General features: G+C 49.4%; 5 protein-coding genes across 12 annotated transcripts; 3 read left to right on the top strand and 2 right to left on the bottom strand.

Annotated features, from left to right (window-relative positions):
* The first annotated feature begins 228 nt into the window (after window positions 1–228).
* ube2r2 (ubiquitin-conjugating enzyme E2R 2) lies at window positions 229–6454 on the top strand. Of its 2 annotated transcripts, XR_965341.2 has the most exons (7): window positions 229–824; window positions 1110–1305; window positions 2563–2649; window positions 2791–2888; window positions 3254–3388; window positions 3462–4231; window positions 4443–6454. XR_965341.2 is itself a non-coding variant. In XM_011614202.2 (6 exons), exons 2-6 carry the CDS (start codon window positions 1129–1131, stop codon window positions 3745–3747), a joined length of 783 nt encoding a protein of 260 aa, XP_011612504.1. In that variant the 5' UTR covers window positions 229–824; window positions 1110–1128; the 3' UTR covers window positions 3748–6454. The 2 variants fall into 2 exon arrangements, 1 of the variants encoding a protein (XP_011612504.1); XM_011614202.2 differs by having other exon boundaries at window positions 3462–6454.
* Window positions 6455–6905: 451 nt separating this feature from the next.
* On the bottom strand, window positions 6906–8502 carry nudt2 (nudix (nucleoside diphosphate linked moiety X)-type motif 2). Its single transcript, XM_003973557.3, has 3 exons — window positions 8386–8502; window positions 7704–7834; window positions 6906–7620 (listed from the first exon to the last, which is right to left on the bottom strand). Exons 2-3 carry the CDS (start codon window positions 7828–7830, stop codon window positions 7298–7300), a joined length of 450 nt encoding a protein of 149 aa, XP_003973606.1. The 5' UTR covers window positions 7831–7834; window positions 8386–8502; the 3' UTR covers window positions 6906–7297.
* Window positions 8503–9027: 525 nt separating this feature from the next.
* rfesd (Rieske (Fe-S) domain containing) lies at window positions 9028–11098 on the top strand. 3 transcript variants are annotated; one of them, XM_011614201.2, is made up of 4 exons: window positions 9028–9157; window positions 9748–9921; window positions 10192–10226; window positions 10399–11098. In XM_011614201.2, the coding sequence occupies exons 2-4, from the start codon at window positions 9765–9767 to the stop codon at window positions 10681–10683; spliced, it is 477 nt and encodes a 158-aa protein (XP_011612503.1). In that variant the 5' UTR covers window positions 9028–9157; window positions 9748–9764; the 3' UTR covers window positions 10684–11098. The 3 variants fall into 3 exon arrangements, with proteins under 3 accessions (XP_011612503.1, XP_003973641.1, XP_029683287.1); XM_003973592.3 differs by having other exon boundaries at window positions 9056–9157; window positions 9751–9921; XM_029827427.1 differs by lacking the exon at window positions 9028–9157 and having other exon boundaries at window positions 9728–9921.
* A 1923-nt stretch (window positions 11099–13021) lies between these two features.
* Window positions 13022–26787, top strand: rhobtb3 (Rho related BTB domain containing 3). Of its 2 annotated transcripts, XM_011614199.2 has the most exons (13): window positions 13023–13411; window positions 13615–13846; window positions 14381–14573; window positions 15997–16154; window positions 16233–16341; window positions 17382–17577; window positions 17647–17843; window positions 20249–20358; window positions 22163–22268; window positions 22744–22917; window positions 24440–24606; window positions 24696–24792; window positions 25068–26787. In XM_011614199.2, coding segments are annotated over exons 1-13 (1860 nt in total). In that variant the 5' UTR covers window positions 13023–13409; the 3' UTR covers window positions 25187–26787. The 2 variants fall into 2 exon arrangements, with proteins under 2 accessions (XP_011612500.1, XP_011612501.1); XM_011614198.2 differs by lacking the exons at window positions 24440–24606; window positions 24696–24792; window positions 25068–26787 and adding an exon at window positions 23076–24398 and having other exon boundaries at window positions 13022–13411.
* Window positions 24903–27843, bottom strand: glrx (glutaredoxin (thioltransferase)). 4 transcript variants are annotated; one of them, XM_011614200.2, is made up of 3 exons: window positions 27449–27810; window positions 26926–27051; window positions 24903–25204 (listed from the first exon to the last, which is right to left on the bottom strand). In XM_011614200.2, the coding sequence occupies exons 1-2, from the start codon at window positions 27653–27655 to the stop codon at window positions 26938–26940; spliced, it is 321 nt and encodes a 106-aa protein (XP_011612502.1). In that variant the 5' UTR covers window positions 27656–27810; the 3' UTR covers window positions 24903–25204; window positions 26926–26937. The 4 variants fall into 4 exon arrangements, 2 of the variants coding, with proteins under 2 accessions (XP_011612502.1, XP_029681878.1); XR_003885843.1 differs by lacking the exon at window positions 24903–25204 and adding an exon at window positions 26327–26730 and having other exon boundaries at window positions 26807–27051; window positions 27449–27843; XR_003885842.1 differs by lacking the exon at window positions 24903–25204 and adding an exon at window positions 26327–26730 and having other exon boundaries at window positions 26828–27051; window positions 27449–27843.
* Window positions 27844–27986: the final 143 nt, after the last annotated feature.

Here is a 27986-nt window from a genome sequence, read left to right as displayed (position 1 = left end):
AAAGAGTCTGTACTGCTAATAAATATAACTAATCTATCAAATTTATTTAAATTCTATCAAAGCCAGACTATGAATCATGTACCTGTTGCTGTCGGTGCATAAAGAATATTTTGTCGATCATTTTATATCGAAGTCAAGATAATTGCGTTAAATGCGCAGGACAGTTCAAAGGCGCCGATGTAGTTTATGTTCGTCGTCGAGCGCGCGCACGTCGCGTGCCGACGCGTACGTCCGCTACGTCCTGCAGACACGCGCAGTGATAACCGGAAGAGCCGACGGGAGGAAAATAATCGATCGAATCCTCCGTATTTGCGAGTGTAAACCTCTCACTTTCTGTCTTTTTTCCCCGCGGCCGTCCGCTCGCATCGACCCGACACTCGCGCCGCGGCCGGGAGGAGCCGACGTGGGACCAGCGGAGCTGCTTTTGCGGGCGAAGTTTCCTCGGCGGGGCTTAGCTGGCGTTGGGAGAAGTTAGAGCTGATTAACAAACATAAACAAGCGGCGCTGGGCTGAGCAGCGGTTCGGATCGAAGCGGCAGCTCGGGGAGATGCCTGAGACAACGAGGATCCTCGTTTGAGCCCCCAAATCGGAGGCAAGAGCCCGCGACTCGCACACTGATTTTAGCTCCATGTCAACTGTCAACAGGGGCGCACAAAGAATTTCGGAAACACAACACGGGGAGCAGCTAAAGGCTTTAGCAGGAAATCCACTGCTCCTGTCACTCTTTCCCAAGACATAAACGGGGCAGCACAGATCACCAATGGTTTTTCCTTCCGTTTGTCTGCTGTAGAGACGCCAGTGCACATTAAAGTCCAAGGACAGAGGTAAAGACTTCACGTTATTAGGCGCTATTAACTTTTTTTTTGCAAAGGGGCCTGGGAACAACTGACCTAGCTAGCTTTGGAGGCCATGGTTCTTATATATTTGACATGAGTTTATCAGCAGCTCTGTTATCTCCTCAGCTTTTGCCTCCTCTCTCCCCCATTAGGGTTGCAGAAAGACTGCTGCCCGCACTGTTTAAGTCGATAGATTGCAGTGGGATGTGCATTAAATGCAGATCAGGTAGCATTTTACCAGTAGCAGATGAAGTCTTTGCACTTTTCTACCAGTGTCAGAAGTGGGATTAACATGGCCCACCAGGCGACCCCTAGTTCCCAGAAGGCCCTGATGATGGAGCTGAAGTCCCTGCAGGAGCAGCCGTTGGAAGGCTTCCGCATCACTCTGGTGACTGAGTCTGACCTCTATAACTGGCAGGTGGCTATCTTCGGCCCCCCAAACACCCTGTACGAGGGAGGCTACTTTAAGGTGAGATTTATCTAACAGATCAATCAAATGAGCCGTCGCAGGAGGCGTTGGCCTGGTTTCTATCCGTTAGATTATACCAGCCAAGTTATGAAAGGAATGGCTATGAATATGGTTTTAAATCAAATGTAACTGTCAGTGTTTGTGAGTATGCCAAAAAAAAATGTAACAATGTCTCTTTTTTTTTTTCCCAACACCCCCATTCTGAATAAGAAGTTTGTTAAAACATGATCAGATCGGGTGCTTCTACCGTGCGCGCGCTGCTCTGCCCGTCGATCCCCTCTGCCTCTTTTTATTATAGCTGTGCTTCAGTCGGCTATTTTTAGCTGCGGGTCCAGTATAAATGGCAGCACAGCCGAGAGGAGAAACTTTGTGATACCCATCTCCCTCTCTTTTCTGCTTCTTTTTCTTTAAAACACCCACAAAAGAAGCGCGAGTGTGAGTCCGCCTTCAAATTGGGGCAACGCAGATGACGTCGTGAGTTTCCAGGAATGCTAAAATAACACAGCAGGTGCTGCTGCGGCACGCTCTCGCAGCTGATCGGTGTCGGTCACGTCTCGCGCCGCTTCTCCTGTAACATTGTTCAAGGTCAAAGTAATCTCAATTACTCTGACGCCTCTGTGACGATATCTTTTAAGAATCTGTCTCCCTGCGTGGGGAAAAAAGACAGTCAAATGCAGAAAAAGACCTCCAAATCAGTCCAGTCTAAATGCCAATGCTGGAACTGCTGAATACTGGCCAGGCAGCCCAAGCATCCGTGTGCTTAACCTCTGAGTTGTGACGAGTTTGGAGCAATGATCTAAGCAAGAGGAATTTCACTGAGGGCTCTCACACACACCCAAACCAACAAACGCCTCATCCAAGCCGTTAAATACATCTGTAGCTTCTTCTCATTTCTTAACGATTAAAGATAAACATGAGCGTGTCATTAATTCTATACTTTCAGTTAAAGCCAGTCAGAGGTTGAAATCATTTACAGCGGATGATTGCCTTTGTTTACGCCCCTGATAGCAGTGTTGCTAACATGACATCATATATTCAGCAGGAAATGTAGCTACAGGTAACTCTGAGACTATTTATTTATTTAGGACTCAAAGGGTTGTAATGACATTCAAACTAGGGTGCAGAGCAGTCGGTTTGGGTCGATGTGCATCAGAGCCAGACAGGAAGTGGGCGACGAAAGCCACAGCAGAGCGACTCTGCAGAGGTTTGTCTCCATGTCAGACGGTGCTGATTAATAACGTCACTGTCTCATCTCAGGCTCACATCAAATTCCCGGTGGACTACCCGTACTCGCCGCCAACCTTCCGCTTCCTCACCAAGATGTGGCATCCCAACATCTACGAGGTAAAAGATCCTCTATAGTATATGTGGAGTAGCAGAACAGGGTCCTGAGGAGAGCTCCGTCAGGATAGAAACAGAGGAGAGTAACGGAACAATTCGTAGCAAAGGCTCTCATTAAAGTCCGAACTTTGTTGATGGTTTCAGAACGGAGATGTGTGCATCTCCATCCTGCACCCGCCGGTGGACGACCCCCAGAGCGGGGAGCTTCCCTCCGAAAGGTGGAACCCCACCCAGAACGTCAGGTTAGCTCCTCCTAACTTCCTTTTCTTTACCCCCACAGTTGAATTCAGGGTAAGCAGGTCTTTTAGACATGTTGGTGCGTTGCCATGGATACACTGGTGGGTGAGGGGAGCTGTCCATAGGAGATTGATGCTGGATTGATTTCGTCTCAGAAAGTACTGCCTTTTATTTTTTTTTCACCCTCTTGACGCTTCGCATCAGGTCATGTGACACGAGTAATTCAAAGTCCACCTTAACGCTCGCTGTGAACCATCTGCCAATGTTATTTACCTTTATTATTTACTTATACTAATAGCACTAGGATATTATTTACCATTCATTCTCGACTGCGGTCCTGATGTTTGAGTGTCTCCGTCTCCGTGGTCAGGACGATCCTCCTCAGCGTGATCTCTCTGCTCAACGAGCCCAACACCTTCTCGCCGGCCAACGTGGACGCGTCCGTCATGTTCCGCAAATGGAGGGACAGCAAAGGCAAAGACAAGGAGTACGCGGAGATCATCAGGTAACGCTCCCGGGCTGCGGTCGCACCCCGTCCCATTCACGGAATCATCACGGTCTTCGCCGCTGTCCCGCAGGAAGCAGGTGCTGTCGACGGCGGCCGAGGCGGAGCGCGACGGAGTCAAGGTGCCGACCACTCTGGCGGAGTACTGCGTCCAGACCCGGGTCCCCTCCCAGGACAGCAGCTCGGACCTCCTCTACGACGACCTGTACGACGACGACATGGAGCAGGAGGACGAGGAGGACGACGACAGCGAGCTGGAGTCCGTCGGCGAGGCCGGCGGCTTCAGCGGCGTGGAGGACGGCGGGATGTCCACCAGGTGTTACGATGACCAGGACGACTCTGGCAACGAGGAATCATGACGGACGACTCCTCGCTGCTGAAAAGCTCCCAGTTTTCCTCTTTCGTGTGTGTGTGTGTGTGTGTGTGTGCGTGCGCGCGTGTGTGTGTTTACACATACAGTCAGATCAAAGATCTACTGCCAACAAAAAGGTTCCATCATTTATTAAACACATCTGATTTGAGGCAGTCCACGGTGTGTTCAAGTGCTGTCGGAATTTGGAGTTTCCACCGTTTGCCTTAATTGCAGCTTGCACTCAGACTGGTTTCAGGTGCTTGACAGGAAACGCTAACTGGGCCCCGGTGTTCCCATTCAGAGGCTCTGGTGTGGGTTTCACCCTTTGGTTGGTAGCTGTATGCTCAACCGCTGCTGCAGCCTTTTCTTTTTAAACTAACGGGGTTTTTTGAAGGGTTCGAGGGCCAGAGGATGAGACACCAGTACTGATGGATCCACTTGTGGTTGTTGCTCCATATTTATCATCCTGAAGGCGGTCATCTCACCCACAGGTATCGCTTTTAAAGGCTTTAAAATCTCTCCAAGCAGCCTTTAGAATGATGAAACAGTCTTTCTGGTGTCCCCTGAACCCACTGGAGCGGGCCGGGTCTCTGGCCCGGTCCGCTTCCACCTGTTATTGCAGAGCTTTTTTTTTCCCTTCATATTTATTTCTTTGAAGTTAATTTGTCCTCTTTCATGTGGTTCCTGGCATCTCCTGGGGAGGCCCGAGCAGGCAGTTATCTGGTTCTGCTCGGTCCACCTTTCAGCGCCGGATTGTCCGCTGATGCAGTCAGACGTTGAAGAGAACTTCGACGCTGCTCCCCAGCCGTCCCTCGGAGCGGCGACCCCCGATCTGGGGGGGTGCCTCCTAAACCTCAGGGCCTCTGTGGACGGGGGGAACCGGGCCGACACACTCTGCACCTGTTTCTTTACTCCATTTCTGGTTTTTGTCCGTTTTTATTTTCCACCACAGGACAGAAAGCACCTGTAGGGCCCCCCCCACCTGGGCCCCCCCACCCAGATAATCAGCATGATCTTCGCGGCCCCACCCAGACCGTGTTGGTTGAAGGTGATGAAGCCAACATGCAGCCTGGGGACACGTGTGCGTGTGACTGAACCTGACTGCCTGCCTGTTGTGTGCTGCCGTCTCCCTGGGACCGCCTCAGACTTCAGCCACAACTCCGATGTGTTTTTGGGTTCGAGTGTTTCTGGAACCGAGCCCCCGGGTCCTGGCTGACAAGGACGTCGCTCTGAGAGTGACCCTGAACGCAACGCAACGGACCCGGGGAGGGTCGATGCACGTGATTGTGTGAACGAACCCTCAAAGACACTGTTGGAATTCAATTTGAAGCCAAAGGAGCCCGATATCGGCTCTGGACGCTGACAGAGACCGGATTCTGTTGAGGGCGGAAAGAGGAAATCCACCCTTGGATTGGACCTGAAATGGATTTTATACCAAGGCACAACAGGAAGTGGACAGTTGGCAGCATTTCTCTACTTTTGTTGATTTAACTCCTTTTTTTTTTGCCAATCTTCAGTGTAGAGAACAAATCATCCATGAAATTTAACAATCTGGCGTCTGCTTATCGACAGCTATGAAGAGTTGTTAAATGTGCTCACTTTGCTGTGAATGTTGTACAGTAGCACATATATATGAATCGCCCCACAGTGAACCAGCAGGTAGCAGCTGGCTAGCTTAGCATTGCACAAATGTAGAGTTTTGCCTGGGTGTTTCCAGTCTGCTAACCAGCTGCTGGCTGCAGCTTCCTGTTAACCAGTCACACGAGAGCCAAGTCAAGTCTTTCTAACTCTGCAAGAAGGAAAATATTCCACGGAATGTTTCAATTTCTTGATCAGAATCAACTTTTAGTAAAACCTTGGCTTTGCAGATCCCTCGCTGTCGACTTTGAGAGATACTTAAAGCTTTAAACTCGGTTTCTTATTAAAAATTGACCTTTTTATCGTGGAAAAAAGTCAGTCCTGACTTATTCTCAAAGTTGGCCGTAAAACCTTTTTTGTTTTCACATTTTGTGCCCATTGTCCTCACAGACGGGGTAAATCATCTCATCTGCGTCCGAGCGTGTGCGTACATGTCACATTATAGTCCCACGCGTACCGAGCTCGCCGTTTCTCCACGGTGCCGCCCCAAACGTGGCTCCGCCCCCTGATGTCACGTAACGTCTCCCCCTTTATGATTTTGTGTTCGTGGCGACGGGGTCCGAAAGCTCATAACGTTTGTATTGTACAAAATAGGAAAACAAAAAAAACACGCTTTGTTGCATTTGTTTGCAATATGGCTTTGATGTCTGTTGCTATGGCCACAGAAAACACAGCCAGCTGGGTTGAAGCTAAAATAATAGGAGATATACAGTTATTGTGGTTAAAAATGGAAAGAAAAAAAAACATTTAAAATAAAATCTGTCTTTGAAGCCTGTTATTCAGCTATTGGCTGTTATTATGTGATGCATAAAGATTATTTTCCAGTATTATTAGCTTCACTCATCAAGAAGATGGAGGGTATATCAGTTTGACAACCTTTCACACTGAAAATGATGCTATTGTTTTACAACCATGTTTGTTTACTGCCATTAAAACGCTGGTCTGTGAAGACTGACATTTTAATTTAAATCCTCTCACATATGTGAGGGAATATTATTCTTCCCTTTAGCAGAAGCTATTAAAACAAGTCTGTGTTGGGATGTTAATGAGGCTTGTGGATAAGAACGCTCTGCTCATACTTGACATTAAAGAAAAGTGGCTGTGCCATCAAACTTTAAAATTGCTCACGGATTAATTTAAGCAGCCGCACTAATTTCACAAGAAATTAGGCTCAGACATTTGCAGATGCTTGCTGAAGCCACTGCATTATGTTTTATTAGAATATTGTAATTCATAAAATCTTGCCTCCAGAGGGATACTTTTACAATAACGGTTCAGAAGAGCATCATGGGTAATTGCAAGGGTCAAGCAACGACTCAGCACGTTATTAACTTTCTGTATTTCAACTAAATTAGGCCACCAAAACTAAATCTTTAAGAGGAAACGTGGTGGAACTCGCGCCCGTCCGGTGGTCATAATGGTGTTTGTCTCCATCAGGTGGACACATCGGGTTACTGCTCGAGTAAACCAGCGTCCCTGCATCGATGAACTGTAATGTTCTAAATCATTAAGGTTTCATGCGGCCTCTGGCGTAATTCATATTTGTCGAAACTTTAATGCAACCGTTTATTTTATCACATTTCGTTAACTAACTAATATTTAGAAAGAATTTGACAGTGGAAAAACGAGTTATCAGGTTCTCGGGCATTAATGAAAACCCTTCAAATGTACTTTTATCATCCAGTGAATGATACCTACAGTATTTATGACGGGTTTTGGGTAAGAAGAGAAAAATACACAAATATTACACTGGTTGCTCGCCAAATTCTCCAAGTTAAAAGAAAGTGACAGACACTAAATGCCACCAATTTTAACAATTCATATATTTTGCTTTCATCATTAAAACGTGTTGCCTAGCATATGATCCAAACTGCCATTTACATTTGAGTCAGCCACTCAATTTAAAAAAAAACAACCTCTCACTGTTTGTGCTTCCACGTCTCCAAGTACTGGTGTGCAGCTCTCAGCGTGTCCTGCATGTCTTTGTACTGAGCCAGAGAGCAAGCGTCCTCCAGCCGGGCCCAGCGGTAGTCCTGGTGCTCATCAGACAAAGTGAGCTCCGTCTCCGGGTCTCTCAGCTCGGCCAGCCAGTACAGCACTTCTTTGGGTTTGCCTTGTACCTCATAGCGCAGCTGCTGCACAAAACCGTCAATGACCCGCAGGTGCTCGGCCGTCAGCCCGGCCTCCTCCTGGGTCTCTCTGAGAGCAGTGGTGAGGTCATCCTCGCCTGGATCCACGTGGCCTGAGGAGGAAGTAGGAGACATCGTATTTACAACACAACACATCAGTAGCTGGATAATCAAAGTGTGTTGAGGTTACAAAGACCTTTGGGTGGAGTCCAGTGGTGTTTTCCGTAAGAGGTCTGTAGAAGCAGGTACTCGATGTTGTCCTTCGGGGGAACACAGTTGGCCAGAAGACGGAACACGATGAGGCCACAAGCACGGACGGCCATCTTACTGCAGAACCACCAGATATACAGGATGAATAAAGTTCATCTTAATACCAATACCATATTATGACCTATTATTAACTATTGTGCATTGCAAAAGTTCACAATATTAACTCTGTGGTTAATGGTTATAGTGCGTGACATTTTAACAACACAGTAACAAAATGTTGCTTTAAAGAAGTCTTTGCAAGACTTTATTGCAATAGTTTCTCAATAATGGACCTTTGGACCAATGTTCTTATGTTCTGAGGCAAAACATATTAGTACCAATCTGAATATTTAGGGTTAGTATAACAGCTCATTTCGCCAAAATAATCAAGGTTAATAAACCACAAGGTGTAAAGGTGCTTGTTCTGCGACAGGTTTTGCAGGTTTACACTGAACCATTACCCAGAAATTAAACAAAACGAGGAGATTGAAATGGAACCACTGCTAATTATTGTCGGTGCAGCCGTTTCTCCGCTCTGCGACCATATGGAAAAGGCATGAACTGAAGCTACACATTTTGATAAAACTTGTCAATCGCGAGGCAAAACCTTAAAAATGTACTTTACTTACTTGCTAAAAAGTCAAAGGGTTTTATTAGTTCATTGATCAGACAACTTGCATGCAGTTATGAGCTCCGGCAGCTAAACCTTTTTATACCGTATTCTCCCCGCCCACTCTCAGTTCTTCTTCTTTGAGTTTAATCGGTGGTAGCAAACTATAATGTATCACACCGCCACTCTGCGGTCGGTGATGGTAACTGCAATGCTTAGAGTCTACTATTTATTTTAGATAAAATATAATAATAAAACTATGTAGCAACACACTAATATGACGTTTCTGGGCTTTAACAGTAAAAGATTCATAGTAAAAAATTCCATTAAGATCATTTGATTATTGTTTAATGACAACGACATACATCGGTACTGTGAATATTGGGGGGCAGGTTTGGGGTCTGGAGCCTGACTGTAAAAAGTGTACAAAATAGAACTCGCAGAATACAATAAGCTGGCTTCATCTATTTATTTATTTGTTTATTTCTAAGATGATGATCATTGTATGAATTGGAAATAGAATTACCTGAGAGGGTCGGGTAGAATATTAAAAGCAAAATTTAAATGATATTTTATTGGAAATGTTTATTATTTATTTATTTTTCTTTTGTACCGATCAAAGAGCTGTTGTGTCTGAGGGGGGCAGATAAGGGATGTACCAAGTGTGGCACCAACTGCAGACAGCTTGTGTGTGAAGATAATAAAAGAGGACTCCTCCGTTCCACCAAAGCTAATTTGTCCACATTGGGGCTCAGCCTATTCACACGGCCACATCGCTGCAGACTCTGAAGGTAAAAATACTTTCTATCAACTTTAAGGCAGAAATCTTCCTGAAGGAGCTAATTTTCCTGAGGAAATGTTATATTTTAGTGAGCTGAACGGTTATTTTGAACATGCATAGCCTCTGGTCATGTGACCTTCACTGTTACTACCACTGTGCTTACTCAGCCTGATCAAAAGAGCTCATTATTCCATTCTGCTGTAGACTGAATCATACTTTCACCCAGATATTTTCACTACATACTGACTGTCACACGGATTAGCCTTGGATGCATGACTGCAGTCTCTCGCATCTTCCTTTTTTAGTGTATTTGGTGTCAGTTACAAATGGTGCTGCTTTGATTCTTTAATCTCAGTGTTCTGAAGTCGGGAATTTAATTTATGATGGAATCTGTGACAGAAGGCAAAAGATAATCCCAAAGAAAAAAATCCCAAAACCACATTCAAACGATTTAAATGTATCTTCTCACCTGAAAACACAGAGCAGTTCCTGAACTACACGTAGCCTACAGGCCATTTCTGACTCATTTTATATTCAGCTGTGGTTGTAGGTTGTTAAAAATAAACCTTTTTTGAAAGGATTTTTGTGCTGCCTTCTCAGCAGCAATCCTTGCACACATGGAGGAGGAAGAGCAGCCCAGAAGAGGTCCTCATTTTGTGGGGAAGAAAGAAGAACTAATTGAAGCAAAGCGCACTCTTATAACAGTAGGAGGCCGGGATATACTGGTCCTCCACCACCAAGGAGTCTTCTACGCTCTGGACTGTTATTGCTACCGTAAGTTCTGACATTTCCTATTAATGCCATTCAATAAAATGTAAATCGAATCGCCTTGTTATAGCCAAAAGGTCAAAGGTCACCTCTGCCATGACATGCTTTCTTTTCTGGCTCCTAGTGGCTGACAGGAATGGAACGTTCCACCTGTCAGTCACAACATTAGAACCGTCCTCACATTTAGTGCTGCCCTTCATTGTTCCTCTAATAATAATAATAACAACAATAAGAAGGTCATCAGATTGATGTCAGGCCCCTCTGTTGCCTCCACAGATTCTGGGGGAAACCTGCAGAATGGAGACATTGAGGTGAGTTCACACGTGTGGGGAAAAACCAGCTCTTACTCAACGCAAACACAAGTGCTGCTGTCATAAAGATGTCAAACCACATTAATTTAGTCTGCTAATACACAGAGGCCTCGCTGACCTACAGCGAGTCTACAAGAGGTCGTTGACCTGCTTCATTTCAACCCCCTGGCAGGAACTTGGCAGCAGGCTGTGCATCACCTGTCCAAAACACAAGTACAAGATCTCTCTGGCCGAAGGGGAGGGAATGTTCAAGGGCACTGACCCCACGGTCAAACCACCTGTGGCCAAATGGTACACCAAGGGGGTGAAGCAGCGGGTCCACGCCGTCACCGAGACCAACGGGGACGTCTACATCACGCTCTCTGATGACAGATGCTACATCGAGTCGGACTACTACCAGGGGGAAGTAGGCAAAGAGAGGAGGGCCAAAGCTGCAGCGCAGGAGAAAGCATCCTGAGGGACTGGAACGTGCACGTTGTCTCCCTGCTTCCTCTGAGCCTCCCCCAGTAGCTACCTCAGGAACTGATGTGATATAAGCCTCTCCCTTGTTTTTCCAGTTATGCCGTCTCAAATAAACACCCAAACATCTTTCTCCTCAAACCAAACGGTGCATTTCAATATTAGTCATCTGTCATTTGAGCAGCGAATGAATCCACAGGGCAGCGAGTGAATCGAGGAAGTAAGAAGATTTATGACGTTCCACGATGTCCTTAAGGGGCAGATGCAGGATAAACTCAGGACACAGACCACAGCGTTTGCATGGCTCATTGTTTCCTGTCACATTTTTTTTTTTTAAAAAGGAGAAAAGAAAAGAGGCCACTGAGCAGAAAGTGTTAAAAATGCAGCTGAAAATAAAGCTGAATTACCCAGAATGTCCCTGTCGTGGCTGGATTTTAAGGACGGACTGTCTAGTTTACAGGTCACCCGACCATCACGGGACACACACAGGATATAAACACGTGTGCAACGTTTGATCACACATGAATTAATATTCATTCAGATATTGCCATAAGGGGGAGGCCGTCATGTGCTCTTTGCAGCATATCAAGTTAATTAAGTAAATGAGTCCATTCTGAGAAACTGTTAAGTACAGTTTGGGGCACTTTTACCAGAGCAGAAATAAGGTTTTCCAGTGTTTTATTTCATCCTAAATAATCAGCGTTTATTCAGAAGTTCGCACTATTTGGACCAGAAGAACAAACCATAAATCTCATGTGACACTTGTATAATGGTCATAACTGGAAACTAACAACAATAACTGTGTAAATGAGACACATCACGTGACTTTGATTGAAAATGACAATCAAAATAATTATATCAGATTATTATTATTATTAATGTTGTTGTTGCTGTTGTTGCCGTAAACATTGCCTCTAACTCTACGCTGCACCGCGCGCCTCAGTGAGTTACGAGCCGGAAGTGATTTGCGCGCGTGCCGCATTCATTATACTGAGGCAACAAGGTGTAAAACTGACATTCTCTAACTGTGTGTGTGTGTGTGTGTGTGCGTGTGTGCGTGTGTGTGTGTGCGTGTGTGTGTGTGTGTGTGTGTGTGTGTGTGTGTGTTGCTGAGTCAGTTACCGCTTTCTCTCTCTGTCAGTCTCTCCCCTTTCTCTCTCTCTTAACCTCTGCTCTCTCTCTTTTCTCCCCTCTCTCTTCCTCTCTCGCTCTCTTTTCTCTCTTCCATCTTGCTCTCCACTTGCTCCCCCACTTGCTCTTCTCGTCCCTCTCCCTCCCTTGTCTCATCCCCCTCTCTCTCTCCCTCTTCCATCGCCTCTCTCATCTATCTCTCCATCTGTCTCCTCTCTTCTCTCTCTCTCCTCCAACCTCTCTACCTCCTCCCTCCCTGTCCTCCTTTCCAATCTCTCTCTCTCTTTACATTCCTCCCCCCTTCCTCTCTTTCTCCCATCCTCTCTCTCCCCTCCTATCTCTCCCTTCTCCCCCTCTCTCCTTCTCTCTCTCCCCCTCTTCCCGCTCCTCTCTCCACCCCCTGCCTTATCTCTCTCTCTCCCCCCCTCCGCCGTCCTCTCCCCGCTCCCCCTTCCCTCTCTCTTCCTCCCCCTCTCTCCTTCCCTCCCTCTCCTACCCTATCTCGCTCTCTCTACCCAGTCCTCCCTCCTCTCCCCGCTCCCCCTTCCCTCTCTCTCCCCTCTCTCCTTCCCTCTCTCTCCTCCCCTATCTCTCTCCCTCTCTCCTTCCCTCTCTCCCTCTCTCTCCTACCCTCTCTCTCTCTCCCTCTCTCTCCTCCCCTATCTCTCTCCCTCTCTCCTTCCCTCTCTCTCCCCTCTCTCCTTCCCTCTCTCTCCTCCCCTATCTCTCTCCCTCTCTCCTTCCCTCTCTCTCCTCCCCTATCTCTCTCCCTCTCTCTTTCCCTCTCTCTCCTCTCCCTCTCCCTCCCTCTCTCTCCTACCCTATCTCTCTCTCTCTCCCTCTCTCTCCTCCCCTATCTCTCTCTCCCTCTCTCTCCTCCCCTATCTCTCTCTCCCTCTCTCCTTCCCTCTCTCCCTCTCTCTCCTACCCTATCTCTCTCTCCCTCTCTCTCCTTCCCTCTCTCTCCCTATCTCTCCCTCCCTCCCCCCTCTCTCCCTCTCTCTCCTCCCCTATCTCTCTCCCTCTCTCTTTCCCTCTCTCTCCTCTCCCTCTCCCTCCCTCTCTCTCCTACCCTATCTCTCTCTCCTCCCTCTCTCTCCTACCCTATCTCTCTCTCTCTCCCTCTCTCCTCCCCTATCTCTCTCTCTCCCTCTCTCCTTCCCTCTCTCTCTCACTGTGCCCCCCCCCCCCCCCCCCCCCCTCCAGTTGTTTTCACCGCAGACGCCATTCATGTGTTGGACACCGCGGCTCACTGTTGCTCTCCGTCCGCCGTCGGTCGCGTCTCTCGCCGCCTGACAACTTGAGCGCGTCCGCCCTCCGGCTGCTCATGGGCGCCGCGCTGCCCCGCCGGCTCGGCTGTCCGGTGCGGTTCGGGACGGTGTCGGTCTCCACTTTCATGAATGAACGCCGAGACGTGGACATGACTGCAGAACTCCCTCAGCAGCAGCAGCAGCAGCCGCAGCCGCAGCAGCCGGGCTCCCGGGGGGCCAGCTACCGATGAGAGGGATTAACGAGGGAACGGAGCCGCAGCTCATTGCGGATAAAGCGGCGTGCGACCGGCGCGGAAACGCACCATAGAACCACGAACCCACGATGTAAGTTGTGCAGATAAAACTCATTATGGTGGGAGTGCGTGCTCTGATTTATTGGCTCATGCGTTTTATTGAACGATAGAAATGCGTAAAGTGCCGCTTTTATGAAACCCCACCACGGCCAATAATGGCTCCGGTGGTTTTTAGTGACGTGAAGGACATGAACAATCAGGGGAGCCCGTGTTTACCTCACATTCCGCTTACAGGTCCATCCACATTGTTGCTCTGGGCAGCGAGTGCCCCGGCGGAGTCGGGCAGGGGGAGGAGATCCTGGGCCAGGGGCAGCTGCAGGGGGGTCTGCTGTGGAGCTACCTGGGACACGGGGCCCTGGTGGGACACTGCGACCTGGAGGACAGCCTGCACAACCCTGCTTTCATGGAGTACACCTCCCGGGTGTTTGGAGACGTTACTGTAGTGGTCCGGGACTGTCCCAGTTGGGTAAGGGACACCCTGAGCACTTGGGGCGCGCTGGGATGGGGAAATAATGGACCCCTGAAGCACACGGCTGTTAAGCATTTCAGATTTGAAGCTTTATCTTCCAGACTGCAGCCTTTTTAAAAAAAAATGGCCCCTGTTTTAAACACGTGCTGCATAAAGGAAATGAGAGAATCTTTGTTCTCAGCAGAATGTGGATGGGAAATGAAAGCAGGCTTCCTATTACAGAGCTGTCTCCCTCCGTCAGGGGTGGAGCTGCAGTTCTGACATTCTTTCTGTCCTCTCCCTGCTTCTTTGTCTTGTAATTCAATTTTATTTTGAAGAGTTTTATTCTTCCCTCATGACTTGAGTTGGGTTAGTCTCAAGGGTTCTGGGGGGAGGGGGGTGTGGGGGGGGTGAAGTTACACTGAAGGAGACTGTGAAGGGAAGGTTGTCAGAGGAAGGATTTATGACGCCCGGCTGGCGAGCAGCTAATGAGGTGTCCGTCCCGTCTCTCCTCCGCTGACCTTTCATTTGCTCCTCTCTTGACTTTTCCAGGACCTGCTGGACAGCGATTGGGCCAGCGTGCGGAAGGTTCTGGAGCAGGCGGACATCCTGGTCATTAAATATTCCGTCATGGACAAGCTGGCCTTCCAGCAGGTGAGGAACGGCTACGCTCCACGCCTGCGCCCGCTCCTCAGGCACTGGGGCGTCCCCGTCATCCTGGTCGCCGTCGGAGCCCGATTGAACGGTGAGGATCTTCGTGTTTGGAGGATGTTGGGAAGTTGAGGAGCGTAGTTACGCTGACGGCTCCGGCGTGCCCGAGTTGGAGTTTACAACAGCCTAATGCACATTTTAACTTCTCATTCTTTTAATACTTTAAGCAGGGAGGGAGGTTTTCACCTCTCACAACCTGCACTTTAAGTCCTTAACCGGTGGAAACCCCAGACAGGCACCCTTTTGTTTCAGTTTTTGGAGATTTTTGTGTGCAACCCGTGAAGATTTCAGGGCTGCTCGCGGTCAAACTTGTGGTATTTGCCGGTTCATCCGCGGCGGCGGCGGCGAGGGTGAGAGCATTGGGTCTGATTTCAGAGCCGGAACAGAGTGCCTCTTCTTGCCCGCAGACACTGGCATAGAAACCTGCAATGAGCGAGGCTGACTCACGCAGGCGAGAGGTCAAAGGTCATTTGGATTTACAGCCTCACAGCCCCATTGGAGCTTGACCCTTGAGCTGGATGTGTTTGTGGGCGGGGCTTAAGCGGATGCTGCGTAACACCGCCGAATGCCTCAGTGAGCGGGTTGCCCCCCCTACGCACATACACGCGCACGTGCACCGTCTGACCCTTGTTAAATCCAGACTCTGTAAACAAGCTCATCAAATGAAGCAGGTTGTATTTTTAGCCCGTCTTCTTGGGATAATTTTGAGATCCTGTCAGAGCTGCAGAATGTTCACAGTGCGGATCGAGACAGAGCGTGTGTGTGTGTGTGTGTGTGTGTGTGTGTGTACCTACGTTCGCCGCTTCTGTTTGTGTTTTTGTTGGTGTTGCTCTCCTCTAATGACTGCAGAGCTAACAGCCGAGCGCGGAGAGTTCGCTGCCGCTTGACTTCAGGCCGTCGGAGGCACAGATGTGGAGTAACCAGGTGTCCAATAATGCCGAGCCTAATGCGGGAGGAGAGACCGATTAATCCAAGGGCACTCACGCGCCCTCACACACAAACATAGCACTGATGCGCCAGGCCAGTGCCTGTCTGACGCACACACACACACACACACACACGCACATAGACACACACGCGCGTGCTAGTGACTCTAGCTCGTCCTGCCTGCAGGTTATTAGCGGTATGAGATATCAAATGGCTCGGCTCTTAGCCGTGTGTCTGGCTCCTTCCATCTTCCTCTCCGGCTCTCCCCCTCCTCCGTCGTGTGGTCCCCCCCCCCCCCCTCCTTCAGAGTTAATCCCTCCAATTTTTCTGTCCGATTGCCACAAGATAGCTGGTCCAAGCGCACATGCCACTGCAGATAATGTTAAATTAGCTGCTGCTGTGAGTTCTTCTTTTGCCCGCAAACTGTGTCACGTGATAACGAAGGAGCACCATTGAAAAGAGAAGATAGCAGACCTCCATTTAGCCTTATTATCTAAAACAATCGTGGTTACTCTCTCCTCTGTCTTCAGATGAAGGCCCCCCCTGCACGTGTCCACTGTGCGCGTCTGACTGGAGCAGCTGCGTTCCTCACAGCGAAGGTCTGCAGCTGTCCCGGGACCTGGGGGCCACCTACCTGGAGCTGCCCTCCCTCAACCACGTCTTCGTGGGCCGCTACTTCGGCAGCGTGGTGAGCGATTGCACCACCCGCAGCACCGACGTGAGAATTCCAGGCGGAGTTTTAATGCACGCCTCTTGTGTCGTTTAGCTGGAATACTTCATGATTCAGTGTCTGAAACACAAAGCCAAAGAGCGGCCGGAGAGGAGACGGGGGAACAAAGCCAACGAGCTTCTCCCTCCTCACTTGGAACAACCAGGTCAGAGGAGCATGGCTTATAGAACGACCCACAAGTGTGGCATTTGCTGTGAACGCTGCCCCATTTCGCCGCTCAGCTATCCATAAAAAGGTTTAACTCAGATCAATAGACCATCTTTACTCACTGATGTGTCACCCAACACCGCTGAGCTCTTTTTAGCAGCAGCAGACCTCGTGTTTGGTGCCTTATTTTGAGGGATACAGAGGTGGGAACACTTAAACCGATGCTTTTCAGATGATTCCTTTTAAGAAGTTTGGGACATTTAAAGGACGGGGGAAAGGCAGGCGGCGTTAAAAATGACATTCCTGAGGAGATGAATGAGAATTTCCTTTTAGTCTTTAAGTCCAAGCTCTTCTACTGGGGCAGCAGATCTCTGTACAACGAATCTCTTCAGAAATGTTTCACCATGGCAATTGGGATGTTATTTCCATCCCACTTAACAGGGAATACACGCAGCAGCCGTGCCGGGAGGAATTTAATTCAGACAGAATAAGTCTGAATTGGCCGGGCAACATGCTAGCACTTACTGTACCAGTCGGGCCTCAACAGTGCAGCAGCCAGCAATGTTGATACACACACTTCCATCCAATTGTCAGCTGGGCTCCGCAAACACAAAGCGGGTCGTTGCAAAGGAAGAAACGTTCCCTCTGATTGTCCACCATTAATATTCCATATAAAATAGATGAGTTGCAATTAGTTTAATGACTGCAGCAAAGCTCAACAGTGTCGCGGTTGCATCTGTTAGATCCGGAGCTGATTTATTCCAACCCAAACCGATTCTGCAAACCCTGAAAAAACAGAACCGATGAGATCAAGTCGGCGGTGCTGATCTGACTGACAGTTCTGCCACCAGCCAAGAACCCGAGCTGGTGCTGAATCACCTCCTGCCTGTCCAATACTGCTTGGATCCACGTACAGTCTTGTTTCCGATAAACACGTGCAGTTTTTGCACAAACGTCAGGATATAAGGTGATCGGGGAGGCAGCTATCAGCTTCCTGTCTCGCTCCTTCTAAGGTGCCTTCACCTTCTCTCCATTTAGCACGTCTCCCCCCCATCCGAGTGGAAGAGTCCAGCTTCTCCCAGGACATGCAGTGGCTGCTGGAGCGCGGTGTGCAGTTCGCAGATGTGGCTTTTTACGCTGGGGAGTCTGGGAAGGAGCTGGGGTGGGCGCACGCTGCCGTGCTGTGCGCCGTCAGCCCCTATTTCCGACAGCTGCTGCTGGGGCCCAAGACCAGGTAGGATCAGACCCGAGCGTTGGGCGGAGGGGAGGGTTCCGTGCGGTAATCCCGCCTCTGCTCGGACAGGGAACGCCCTCAGTCGAGGTGTGTCTGCAGAGAGCGGGACGGGGGCCCCCACTCGCTGCTGTCCACCTGGGATGGGGGGTTTATCGACGACATGCCGCGTTCGGAGGGCCACGCGTCTGGACGCCTGTCTCGCCTGGTGGTGAAGGACCCCCTGCTGTGCATGTGTTTGTGGGAGACTCTCATGTTCATCTACAGAGGTAAATAAACAAAAAGATTCTCTGAATCCTCTGCATTGAACCTTCTTATACGCTAGGACACGTTGAATGTTTCTATAAAAGGGCCTTTTTTGGACCATCGTAAGGTAGATCTTCTTCATTAATGCTCCGCCTGCCGAGCGTCAGTGGTGACCAACGGTCTCGTTTCACCAGAGACCTTAAAGACGTGTTTCCAACGGCGCTTTCACGCCGTCCGTTTTGGTTTCATCTGTTTTCAAAAGTGCAGCGTGACAGTGAAGCCAAATAAAATTGTGGGATTTTTTTTTTTTTAGCGTCGCCCTTCCAATCAGAGCCAGGGCCCCAGACGGGCCCCAAGTCCCCGAGTCTTTCCACACACACGATGATTAATGTCACCCAGCAACACAAAAAGGTTTTTAACGCTGCTGGATCGCATCCAGTGGAGGCTTATGAAAAGTGCTGCATGTTAAGCAACTGAATTTTAATCTTAACGCGCGTTTGTAGTCAGATGTTCCGCTTGGCTCGTGTCCCGGCTGCTCCCCGACTTTGAAGCCCCATTTATTTATTACCCAGAACTCCACTTTGATTCAGCCAGGTGGGAAACATGCGGCCCTCTACGCCTGCTGGAATCACCGTGGGCTACTCCCTTGACTCCAGCACCCAAAAAGAAAAAAAGAAAAAGAATCCTCCTTTCTCCTCCTGCAGCTCAGAATCTGCAGTCCGCCGTGCACGCCCAGCGCCTGATGGCAGTTTCCGTGCACGCCGGCACATCAAAGGCTGCGGTGCCCTGCAGACGTCCTAATGGGAGACCAAAGCTGCATATGTGTGATTTGCACCGTTGCCTTTTTAACGCGCATGTGAGGCAGATCTCGTACACACGTGGACACGGACGTGCACGAGCTGAGCACGCATGTGTGATGCTGAAGACTGAGAGGAGAGGAGGAGAAGATTATAGTTTTAGGCTGCACGTCTGTGAGTCACTGTATGAATAAGAATAAGTGGTTGAAAGAGTGTGTACTTGCGTGTGCACGCGCACACGCACGTGCACACGCAACCTGAGTTCTCCACACACAACAGCAGGATTGTGACCTCATGTTTTTACCTTGTAGCTGCATTGTTCTCCAGTCATATTCCTACATATCATATAAGCAAAGATTTTGTGTGTGTGTTTGTGTGTGTGTGTTAGAGAGTGAGAAAGAGAGAAGAAGGGTTTGTGCATGTGTGGAATATGAATGTCACGAATCGCTGCAGGGAGACGGCGTTAAGCCTCGTGTGAAGAATCCCAACCTTCAACAGGGGTCTGGCTGCACATTTAAACCAAATGACCTCAAACACACAAGCGGAGACACAGGAAGCAGCAGCCACCAAACGTTCCCCTACAGTAAATCCACAACAGGCTGCAGCAGCTTCTCCGTTTCAGAGACGACGACGGGCGTCTTCGTCTCAGATTTGTCGACCGGAGCTCGCTTTAATCCGCAACAATGCCGCGTCTCTGTGAAGACGCACGCTTAGACTTCTGCTCTTTGTCTGTTTGCGGGTCTTTTGTCGCTTGATTGAGTGAGGACGGGCACAGAGGCCCAGACGTCGCCTGTGTGATGCTAACGCTGTGAGACTTTGTCTCCTTTTGTAGCGTATCGCTGAATTATTGAATTTGTCACTTGCTTTCTATAGTGTGTGTGTGTGTGTGTGAGTGTGTGTGTGTGTGTGTGTGTGTGTGCGCGTGTGTGTGTGTGTGTGTGTGTGTGTGTGTGTGCCTGCATGTTGCCTCCTCCCCCTCCTGCATCACAGTTGTTTTCAAGCCCACTGCAGGATAACAGTTCTAATTTTTAAGGATGTGGCTTAAGTCCCTCAGTTAGCAATTAGCCTGTGCGGCTACCAACACAGCATTCTCTGATCATATGTGACTTTATTCACTCACATCTCCTCCTGTAACTGTTTTTGTCAGCCTACAGCCGCCGTTCGCAGCGCGTCTCCTGACCTGAGCTCTCTCTCCCCGCCAATGAGGGGCGAGCGCGGCGGCGTGTCACTATCTGGCGCCTCGATTTTAGTTAATCCCTCTATCAGCTTAAATACCTTCATTATGAACTGATGCTAACATAAATCCCGCGTAGAGCAGCTTCCCTCTTCCCTCGACAGTCTGTCTCCGCGCCAGTGCCACAGCGCGCCACTTCCATCACAGCGTGGCGGTCCGAGAGAGTGGCGCCCCGTCTGAAGCTTTATGGACAGAAGAGTGAAAACATAGATTACAAACACAAAACGAGGCAAATTTTTAGAACAAGACAACTTAGTGGAAAAAAACAGGTCTTTGTTTTTTGGTGTTTTGTTCAGGGGGGGGGGGGGGGGGGGGGCGTGGGTGGTGGCGGTTTCGGTGCCAGGCCGAGAAGAGTTTCTATAAATTCAACTATTGTGCCTTTGTGGATGTTTCGCAGGAGCGTGGGAGTGGGAACACCTCCAGGAGGCCCTGGAAGAGAAGCTGAAGAACTCCTTAGCTGTGGCGCAGCTTATGGAGCGCATACGCTCGCTCATCGGCAAAGAGAGGGTGACGTTTTTCCACACCATCACATCCCGCTATCGTGATGTCCACGTGTGTCCCGGGTGGTCTCCTGCATCAAATAACTCACATAATTATGTCTTAAGCTATACTTGAAAGGTATCTTTGTTGTGGCCGCAGACTAACGGGGTCTTAATTAGACGGTTTTATGAACAGGGATAATGGAGCTCTAATTTGCATGGCTGCATAATTATTTCCTCTGGCATCTCAGAGATGCTGACGCATGAGAAAAGAAAGCAGGAGATGCTCTGAAAGGGGTTATAAACATCAGTCAGACTCGGGGAACGCCAGACGCCCGCCGCAAAGTCCAAAGCGATGCTAAAACCTGCAGCGTCACATGAGGAATGTACTGTTTTTGAATCAGGAGACGAGGGGAGCGGGCAGCAGCTGTTAGCATTTAGAGGAGTCGTCAGATGTGACATAGGTCTGACAGGCCTTTGGCAGCGTGTGCTGTATATATGGACTCCTGATGGTGATGGATATCGCTCTTCCACCTGGGGCAGTGTTGAGAAGAGCTGACACATAAATACCGGTGGAGCCTCTTTCACGTGATGAGATGTTCTAGTGACCCTGACATCGCTCCATCACGCTCTGCAAACATTCCCGGGACGCTTCGGGCTCTGGAGGCGGCAGAGCTTCGACCCACGTGACCCGGGAGATCACGGCTTCGGCCTCTTCTGAAGAGCTGCCACGTGTTTCAGAACAGAGACGTGCAGGAGTCGCTGTGCTGGCGCGTCCCTCAAGAGCTGGGAATACGGTTCAGCAGTCCGAAGCAAACATCCCAACACTTTTTCACATCTTATTCGGGTCATCGGTGTTCAAGAGGTTAGTCCGTGTGCAGTCGGGTCCAGCAGAGTCCTGTTCAGGTCAGTTTAACGTGATATGTGCGCCAGGAAACTTGGGTCCAGGACCCAAACGCTCTAGATTGACCAGAGCAGCATTGGTGTCCACTTCCTCCCAGCAGAGTTGTGCTCAGTGCTGATGAGCAGTGTCAGGAACCATGAGCGGGATGACTCTGGCTGAACCCAGCGCTCCCCAGAGATCCCGTCTCTGATCTACACCACAGACAGAGTGTATTTTCCCCTCTGGTCAGCAGCAAGAATGCAGAAGGAGTAATTACAGCGATGGACCGTCCTGCGGCTGCACTTACGCAAATATGCTTTACGTCTCTCGCTTCATCGGATAAAGATTCCACCCAAATGTTCTTTTAATTGTAACAATGCGAACATGTGAGCGTTCTTATGTGGACTCAGAGCCATACGTAATGAACATCACGAGTGCGGCTGCACTAGGTCAGTTAATGTACGTATAGAGGTTTCAATCAGTCAAGATCACGGCCGACTTCCTGTCTGACCGTCTTTCTAAAAACCAGATTTTTTCGGAAATGTGCTTCGTTGAAAAACACGTCTGACTGAGTAACTGTGCATCAGACCCTGACAGAGGAGGTAAAGCTTCTGAGACCAACCAAGGGCAGAGAGGAAGACCGGGTGAAACAGCTGGAGAGAGACTCAACAATAATGTTCATTCCAATAACATCATCATCATAGAGAGTGAAGGCAACACGCTATGATGATGATGTTATTGGAATGAGCAATAATGTTTCTGGGATACCTCTGAGACATGCTCAGAGGTATCCCAGCACCTTTACGTGACACCCGTCCCTCTGAACATTGCAGGATTGTCTGGGTCACAGCGTGTTTTCAGTATAATCCAAGTTGTTTTTGGCTTCACGGTCACTCTTTCCCACTCTGCCCATTTCCTCTGGTTCCATCTTTACTTTGCGTGTGCGCAGGGCCCCAGAGACACACCCAGTGCACGTGCGGCCCAGCTGGGACCGCAGACTCTGGTCAACCTCTTCAATTCTCCCCTTTATTCCGATGTCATCTTCATGGTGCAAGGTGGGTCCTGATGCGTTCACTGTCACTCCGTTACATTAGCCGTGGCTGAGTTATGACCTCATTCTTGGGGCTGGGATGAACGATCGTTTGGGAGAGACAAGAGACCGTCACCGTGCGTGTCGTCAAGCCTCCATTAGAGGCTCCATCAATCAGTTATAATATCCTCAAAATGTGGAGCGTTTTCTTGTTCTTGGCCCCCGAGCAGCAGAATTAGCCTCGCTTTTGGAGGAATGATTTTATTGTGCCGAGGGTGTGTGGCGAGCTGTTAATGACGCTGCAGCCCGTAACGAGGACTTGTGCTCAGACAGCGAGAGGTTCTCGTCCTGGAGTTTTCAAACTTTTCAAAGGCAAAACGACTACGTGGGTGAACGAAGCGCAAACCTGTGGGAGAGTTGCCCTCAATATTATGTCAGCATTGATTGGCTAAGCTTTCTCCAGCACGTTTTTACTCTCACTCCCTAAATGTGCCATCCAGGGAGCGTACTGCCAGCTCACCGGGCCGTGCTGGTAGCACGCTGTGATGTCATGGCGGCCATGTTCAGCGGGAAGTACGCGGAGGCCCGTAGCAGAGTGGTGCCCATCCACGGCGTCTCCTCGGACACCTTCCTGTCTTTCCTGGAGTACCTCTACACCGACTCCTGCTGTCCTGGTGAGTTTCCTGCATCCTTAACCCCCGTGACCCCCCCCCCGTGGAGCAGCAAAATCAATGAGAAACCGCTATATAGACGCCTTTCTGCTTATTTTGTTGAACAATTAAACCCAGTTGTAGATTTCTGATGGTGGTAGATTGATCCATCGGTCTAATAGATCTCGCAGCCGGATTCTGGGCAAATGATGTCACTTTAGAGGCTCAAACGATCCACAGAAAAGACAACAAACCCCGAGGAAGAGTTTCCTGAGCCCGGCTCGTAAAATGCGGATGACAAGTGCCACCAGCCATCTGTGTGACTGTGACACGCCGCCAGGGATGGTCCCAGGAGGCGTGCGGAGAGGCGGCCCAAAATTGAAATTAGCTCCGCTGATGACAGGATGGACCCGTGGCGTTGTCTGCTTGTTAAGGGTGCTAGCTCGAGTCCCAGGCGTGTTGTTGCCGTTGTCTTCCCGCTCAGTCATGCTACAGCATTACTTGTTCTAACCAGCGGTGACGGCCGTGACCCCTGCTGCATTACACATTTCATATCCCCTCTTACACCAGCAATCAGTCACAACAGCGCTCCTCAAACTGACGAACCAAATAATGCTGCTCCTTTCAAACCTTCACACATTAAACAGCTTACGTCGTTAAAAAGGTCACATTATGTGGTATGTTTGGGTTTTCTGCCCTCTAGTGTCAAGAAGATTTGTTGCGTTCCCTAATTAGAGATAAGGCCGAACTTGCTCACGGCGTTCTAATCAACTGCGGTTATAAATGTCATTTTTGTTACATAATAAAGCTGCTTAACAGATGTTATATATGTTTAGAATAAGCCGCTTTAAACGTCCATATTTTGAGTGCTTGGTGATCCCCTAATGTGGCAATTTTAGTGGAAAAAAAGGGGGTAAAAAAGGCTTTAAGCTGCAGCTCAGGTAACAGGAAGGTGTGTAAGCTGTTTACAGGGAGCATCACAGGAAACAGGAAATTAAAGCCGCCACGGAGGCTGCAGCCGCTGCACCGTTACGCAACGACTCGGCAACTCAAGGTCACAAGCCGGCGCGCAGCGGCATGTATGCTGGTAGCATGTGCCTCATGCTGATTGATGCGAGGCGAAGCTGGACACGGTAATCTCAGCCTGTCAGGGACGCGTCAGGAGAATCAGGGTTTATAGGGGCGAACAGCGGGGGGGGTGTCTCATGCGATGTGACATCACAGAACTGATCAGCTGACATTCCGGTTGACAGCATGGAAAACGCAGCGTGGTGCAGACGAATGGGACACTTTGAGACGTGCCTGTCGTCGCAGCAGTGGTTCTGAAGGCAGCATAGGAACACGTGCGTGTAAATAAATGTTGGGACTCTCGTTCAAGTCAACTCAGTTTTTACAGTGGGCTGAAAAAGTCGGAATTTCAGCTTCTTCTCCCGAAAACGTGGATGGGAGACTCTTAACAGGGTTCCAGTGAACGGCGTGCGTTCTGTGGCGTCCTGACCTGTGCAGGGTGCAGGTGTATCAGGCCGTGTCGCCTTTGTGTCTCCAGCCAGCGTGCTGCAGGCCATGGCGGTGCTGGTCTGCGCCGAGATGTACCAGGTGAAGCGCCTCCAGCACCTGTGCGAGGTGTGCGTGTGCGCCTACCTTCAGAGCATGCCCAGTCGGGAGCTGGCATCCACGGGCATCAGCGTGATCCGCCTGCTTCGCCGAGCAAAGGTCAGCCCCACCCGTGACACCACCGTGCAGCCGACCTCCGAACGGCGCCGAGGCCGGATTCAAATGTCTGTCTTGGGTTTGTTTCTCAGTGCCACAACGCAGAGCAGCTGTACATCTGGCTCCTCCACTTTATCGCCAACAACTACCTGATCTTCAGCCACAAACCCGATTTCCTGGAGCTCTCAGGTCAGCCGTTTTATCAGCCTTCAGTCCTTAACCACCCCCCACCCTCAAATTCTTCTAAGCCCAGGGAATAAAAGTTGGTGTTTTTTTCTCATCAATCAACTGAAACACAATTAGTCGCAGCAGCATTTTTATTTCCAATGAATGCATATAAAAATAATGAAAAAAAACCCCAAAATGGACGGGTATCGACAGGGATAAAGGCATCACATCAGACATCCCAGTAGTGCATTCAGCATTCGTTGTTGCAGAGTGTAATTTTACAGGTGTGTTGACAGAGGAGGAGCGGGAGCAGGTGGAGAGGCTACGCTGGCCGTCCAGGGGCTACCTGCAGGAGCTGAACGAGTACCAGCAGAGGCGACGCAAGCTACGCAAGTCTCGCTGCACAGTCATGTGACCGGCCGCCACCTGGATGCTGAGAGAGGGAGAGAGGACAGAGACGAGCAACAGTGAGACAGGCGAAGGGACTGCTGGGGGAAAGGGCTTCGATGGTGACGGAGACGGTTAAAAAGAGGCTTCATCTGCGAGGAGTAATGACATCTGACGGCGCGACACACGCCGACGAGGGCGCGGCCCTTCGTTTGATGCCTAGAAGTTATTACCTATCAAGTGTGAAGCAGAAGTCTGGTCAGCAGCCAGACGGCCCTCTGAAGGATTCTGTTTCTACAACATAAAATGGTGGATTTTTGAAGACGCGCAGCGACACTAAAAGGCTTCATTAGGAGAACTGACGGGGATCAGGCTGGCTCAAACCCCCGTAACGGGTGGAGTGACTGGGAGTCGCTGGGTTCCTGTGGACGGGTTTGTACCTTCTACACTCTGGACCGACCCTCGATTTCAGCCCTTGACCAATAGACGCTCCTGTCCTCTCGAATCAAGTTGACTAATCGTTCATATAAATAACTCGTCCAGTAACCTACATCAAAAATCAGAAGCGCTGACCGATAATGGTATATTTTTTACATTTCATTTTCAGTCTGTGGCCCATTTCCTTTGAACTATGAAACTTTGGTGGAATTATTCTGTTAGCAATAAGAAATAGCTGCAGTCTCCCTGTTGTGCAAAATGGGCAAAGCTTTTTGCAGTGAGAATAGACATAAATAACAGTTCTGTGATCACACTGATGAGTCTAAATTGTGCAATAGGTGCACACCCCCACAGGAGCGCATGCGCGCGCCTCAGGAGGGTGGATTTTACAGGGCCCAGTTAGCAGGAAACTAAAGCAAAGATCCTTTCTGAAGGTGAAGAGGAGTCACTCGGGACAGATCTGAGAAATCAAACCCAACTAAGTGACTTTTCTATGTTTTTTATTTGTCTTTTCCCCTAATTGAATTCTCATATTTTATTTATCTGTCATTTTAAAGAGCTCCGAGTTGTAAACTGCAAACTGTGTGTTTTCAAAAAAGCAACCACCGATCTTTGAATCCCGAATATCAATAAGTTGGTAGACTGAAAACCACAATGCCTTTTGGTAAAACATGTACATAATATTTATTTTTTTGAATTTGAGAAACTGAGTTTAATCGTAACAATACAATTTTTTTGGTGCTGCAATTATTTTTGTAAACTATAGTTTGGGATTTTGACCGTTAAGTTTCACTATTTTCACACTAAAGTGCACTATTATCATCATCAACATAATCATTATTAAAAGAACCGGCTGTCAGTTGAGACGGAACAGCATCAGTTGTGCCAAAAGGGTCTATAAATGATATTTTACAGTTTCATTGCCAACCGGTCGTGAATAAACGATCACATCGGAACAGCGGTAGCTCAGTTAGCGAGTAGAGCTGTAGAAGAGACGCCGTTTGAGGGAGCCGACACTGTGAGACTCCAACAGAACCTGTAACCTGTGGGTAGAACTCATGTAGTGAACCAAGATCAAGCTAACCTGAGAGTTGAAGTGCTGCATGAAGACGCGTGGCTCCACGGGGGCCAGTGCTGTACGGACAGCAGATGAACCCACTTTCAATAAAGACGTGTTTGAGAGCAACCTGAGAGCAGAACTGCTGTTTACCTCTGTGCACCCTGCTCATACCTGGAGACTCTAGTCTAGGCAATGACACGGGAGGGGGGGGGCAGTTCTGGACCAGGATCCAGGATCAGATCATACTTGGATATTTCTCTGGTCATCACCTGGGCAGGGTCTCACTGCAGGGCTCCGATGGACAGCAGCATGTTCTTCAGCTCCCCACTCTCGTGCAAGTCGGCCACGTCGCTGCCTCCTCCGACACACTTGTCGCCGATGAACACCCGTGGCACCTACATGCACGGAGACAGAGAAGTTGGAAAAGGTCAGTCAATATTTCAGGAGCCTGCTCCCACATATCTTGGGTCGCCATTTCCTGTCGTCTCAGGCCCGTTTCCATGTGAATATTTTCTTCTGAGAGACCCGTGAAACCCTGAAGATGCCTGGAGGACTGAGAAATGACAGTGGTGAACCCTTGGAGACCTTTGCCAGGGGGTCTCACCGCCTGATGAAGGAGAACCGACCACTTCCTGGTTGTCGCAGCAGACTGGTTGCGCATGACGTCAACGCCCTAGCCTTTCGGATTTTCCGTTTATGACAATAATTCACAAGCCAAGACACATTTAAACCGCCGTGACTGGCGAAAGCGCCCGCGTTCTGGACGTTAAAAACCCTCAAGGCTGCCTTTACCGTGCGCGCCCCCGTCAGCTCCATGAAGTAGTCTTGGATCTTGCCCATGTCGCTGTGGCCGCTGATGTCCACACACTCCAGGTGTCCCGGCTTGAACTTGTACTCGGAAAAGACCTGCTGGGCCATCACGCAGTACGGGCAGGTGGGCTTGAGGAACACCACCACTTTGCCCCCCGTGATTTTGGTCTGGACGAACTGCTGCGCCATGTTGAGTCGCTGCGGACGGGTTCGGAGATCAGGCCGCCGGGCTGCGATCAATGGAGGCGCTGAGTGAAAGGCGATCGCGGATCTGTTTGGTCGGTTCGGAGTCTCGGGGTGACGCGATGGGTGGAGTGGTGCGCAGCAGCCCCCCCTCCCAGCAGTCTTAAAGAGATAACCACCGCTCCTCGGGATGGAACATGTCACAATTTCAAAGTTCAGATCTGTTTGCGCACGTCCAGCAGATGATTTCGATGAGCTTTGACGGTGCAACGGCGGTGAAAGAGCGCGTTTGCAGGGCCGCCTCCGTAAAAATGGGTCACGTGGTTTGTTTTTAAAT

This window comes from Takifugu rubripes, chromosome 19 (genome assembly GCF_901000725.2).
Source record: "Takifugu rubripes chromosome 19, fTakRub1.2, whole genome shotgun sequence".
Lineage (NCBI taxonomy): Eukaryota > Metazoa > Chordata > Actinopteri > Tetraodontiformes > Tetraodontidae > Takifugu > Takifugu rubripes.
The sequence above is the reverse complement of the archived record's forward strand: the minus strand, read 5'-3'. Positions and strand labels throughout refer to the sequence as shown.

Coding starts and splice junctions, on each gene's coding strand:
- ube2r2 (XM_011614202.2), top strand. CDS start 1,129: ATGGCCCACCAGGCGACCCCTAGTTCCCAGAAGGCCCTGATGATGGAG. Junction 2,650..2,790: donor GGCATCCCAACATCTACGAG/GTAAAAGATCCT, acceptor TGATGGTTTCAG/AACGGAGATGTGTGCATCTC. Junction 2,889..3,253: donor AACCCCACCCAGAACGTCAG/GTTAGCTCCTCC, acceptor CTCCGTGGTCAG/GACGATCCTCCTCAGCGTGA.
- nudt2 (XM_003973557.3), bottom strand. CDS start 7,830: ATGGCCGTCCGTGCTTGTGGCCTCATCGTGTTCCGTCTTCTGGCCAAC. Junction 7,621..7,703: donor CCACTGGACTCCACCCAAAG/GTCTTTGTAACC, acceptor CTTCCTCCTCAG/GCCACGTGGATCCAGGCGAG.
- rfesd (XM_011614201.2), top strand. CDS start 9,765: ATGGAGGAGGAAGAGCAGCCCAGAAGAGGTCCTCATTTTGTGGGGAAG. Junction 9,922..10,191: donor TCTGGACTGTTATTGCTACC/GTAAGTTCTGAC, acceptor TTGCCTCCACAG/ATTCTGGGGGAAACCTGCAG. Junction 10,227..10,398: donor TGCAGAATGGAGACATTGAG/GTGAGTTCACAC, acceptor ACCCCCTGGCAG/GAACTTGGCAGCAGGCTGTG.
- rhobtb3 (XM_011614199.2), top strand. Junction 20,359..22,162: donor CGCTCATCGGCAAAGAGAGG/GTGACGTTTTTC, acceptor GCGTGTGCGCAG/GGCCCCAGAGACACACCCAG. Junction 24,607..24,695: donor GCCTGCTTCGCCGAGCAAAG/GTCAGCCCCACC, acceptor TTTGTTTCTCAG/TGCCACAACGCAGAGCAGCT.
- glrx (XM_029826018.1), bottom strand. CDS start 27,655: ATGGCGCAGCAGTTCGTCCAGACCAAAATCACGGGGGGCAAAGTGGTG. Junction 27,052..27,448: donor AGCTGACGGGGGCGCGCACG/GTAAAGGCAGCC, acceptor CCGTGCATGTAG/GTGCCACGGGTGTTCATCGG.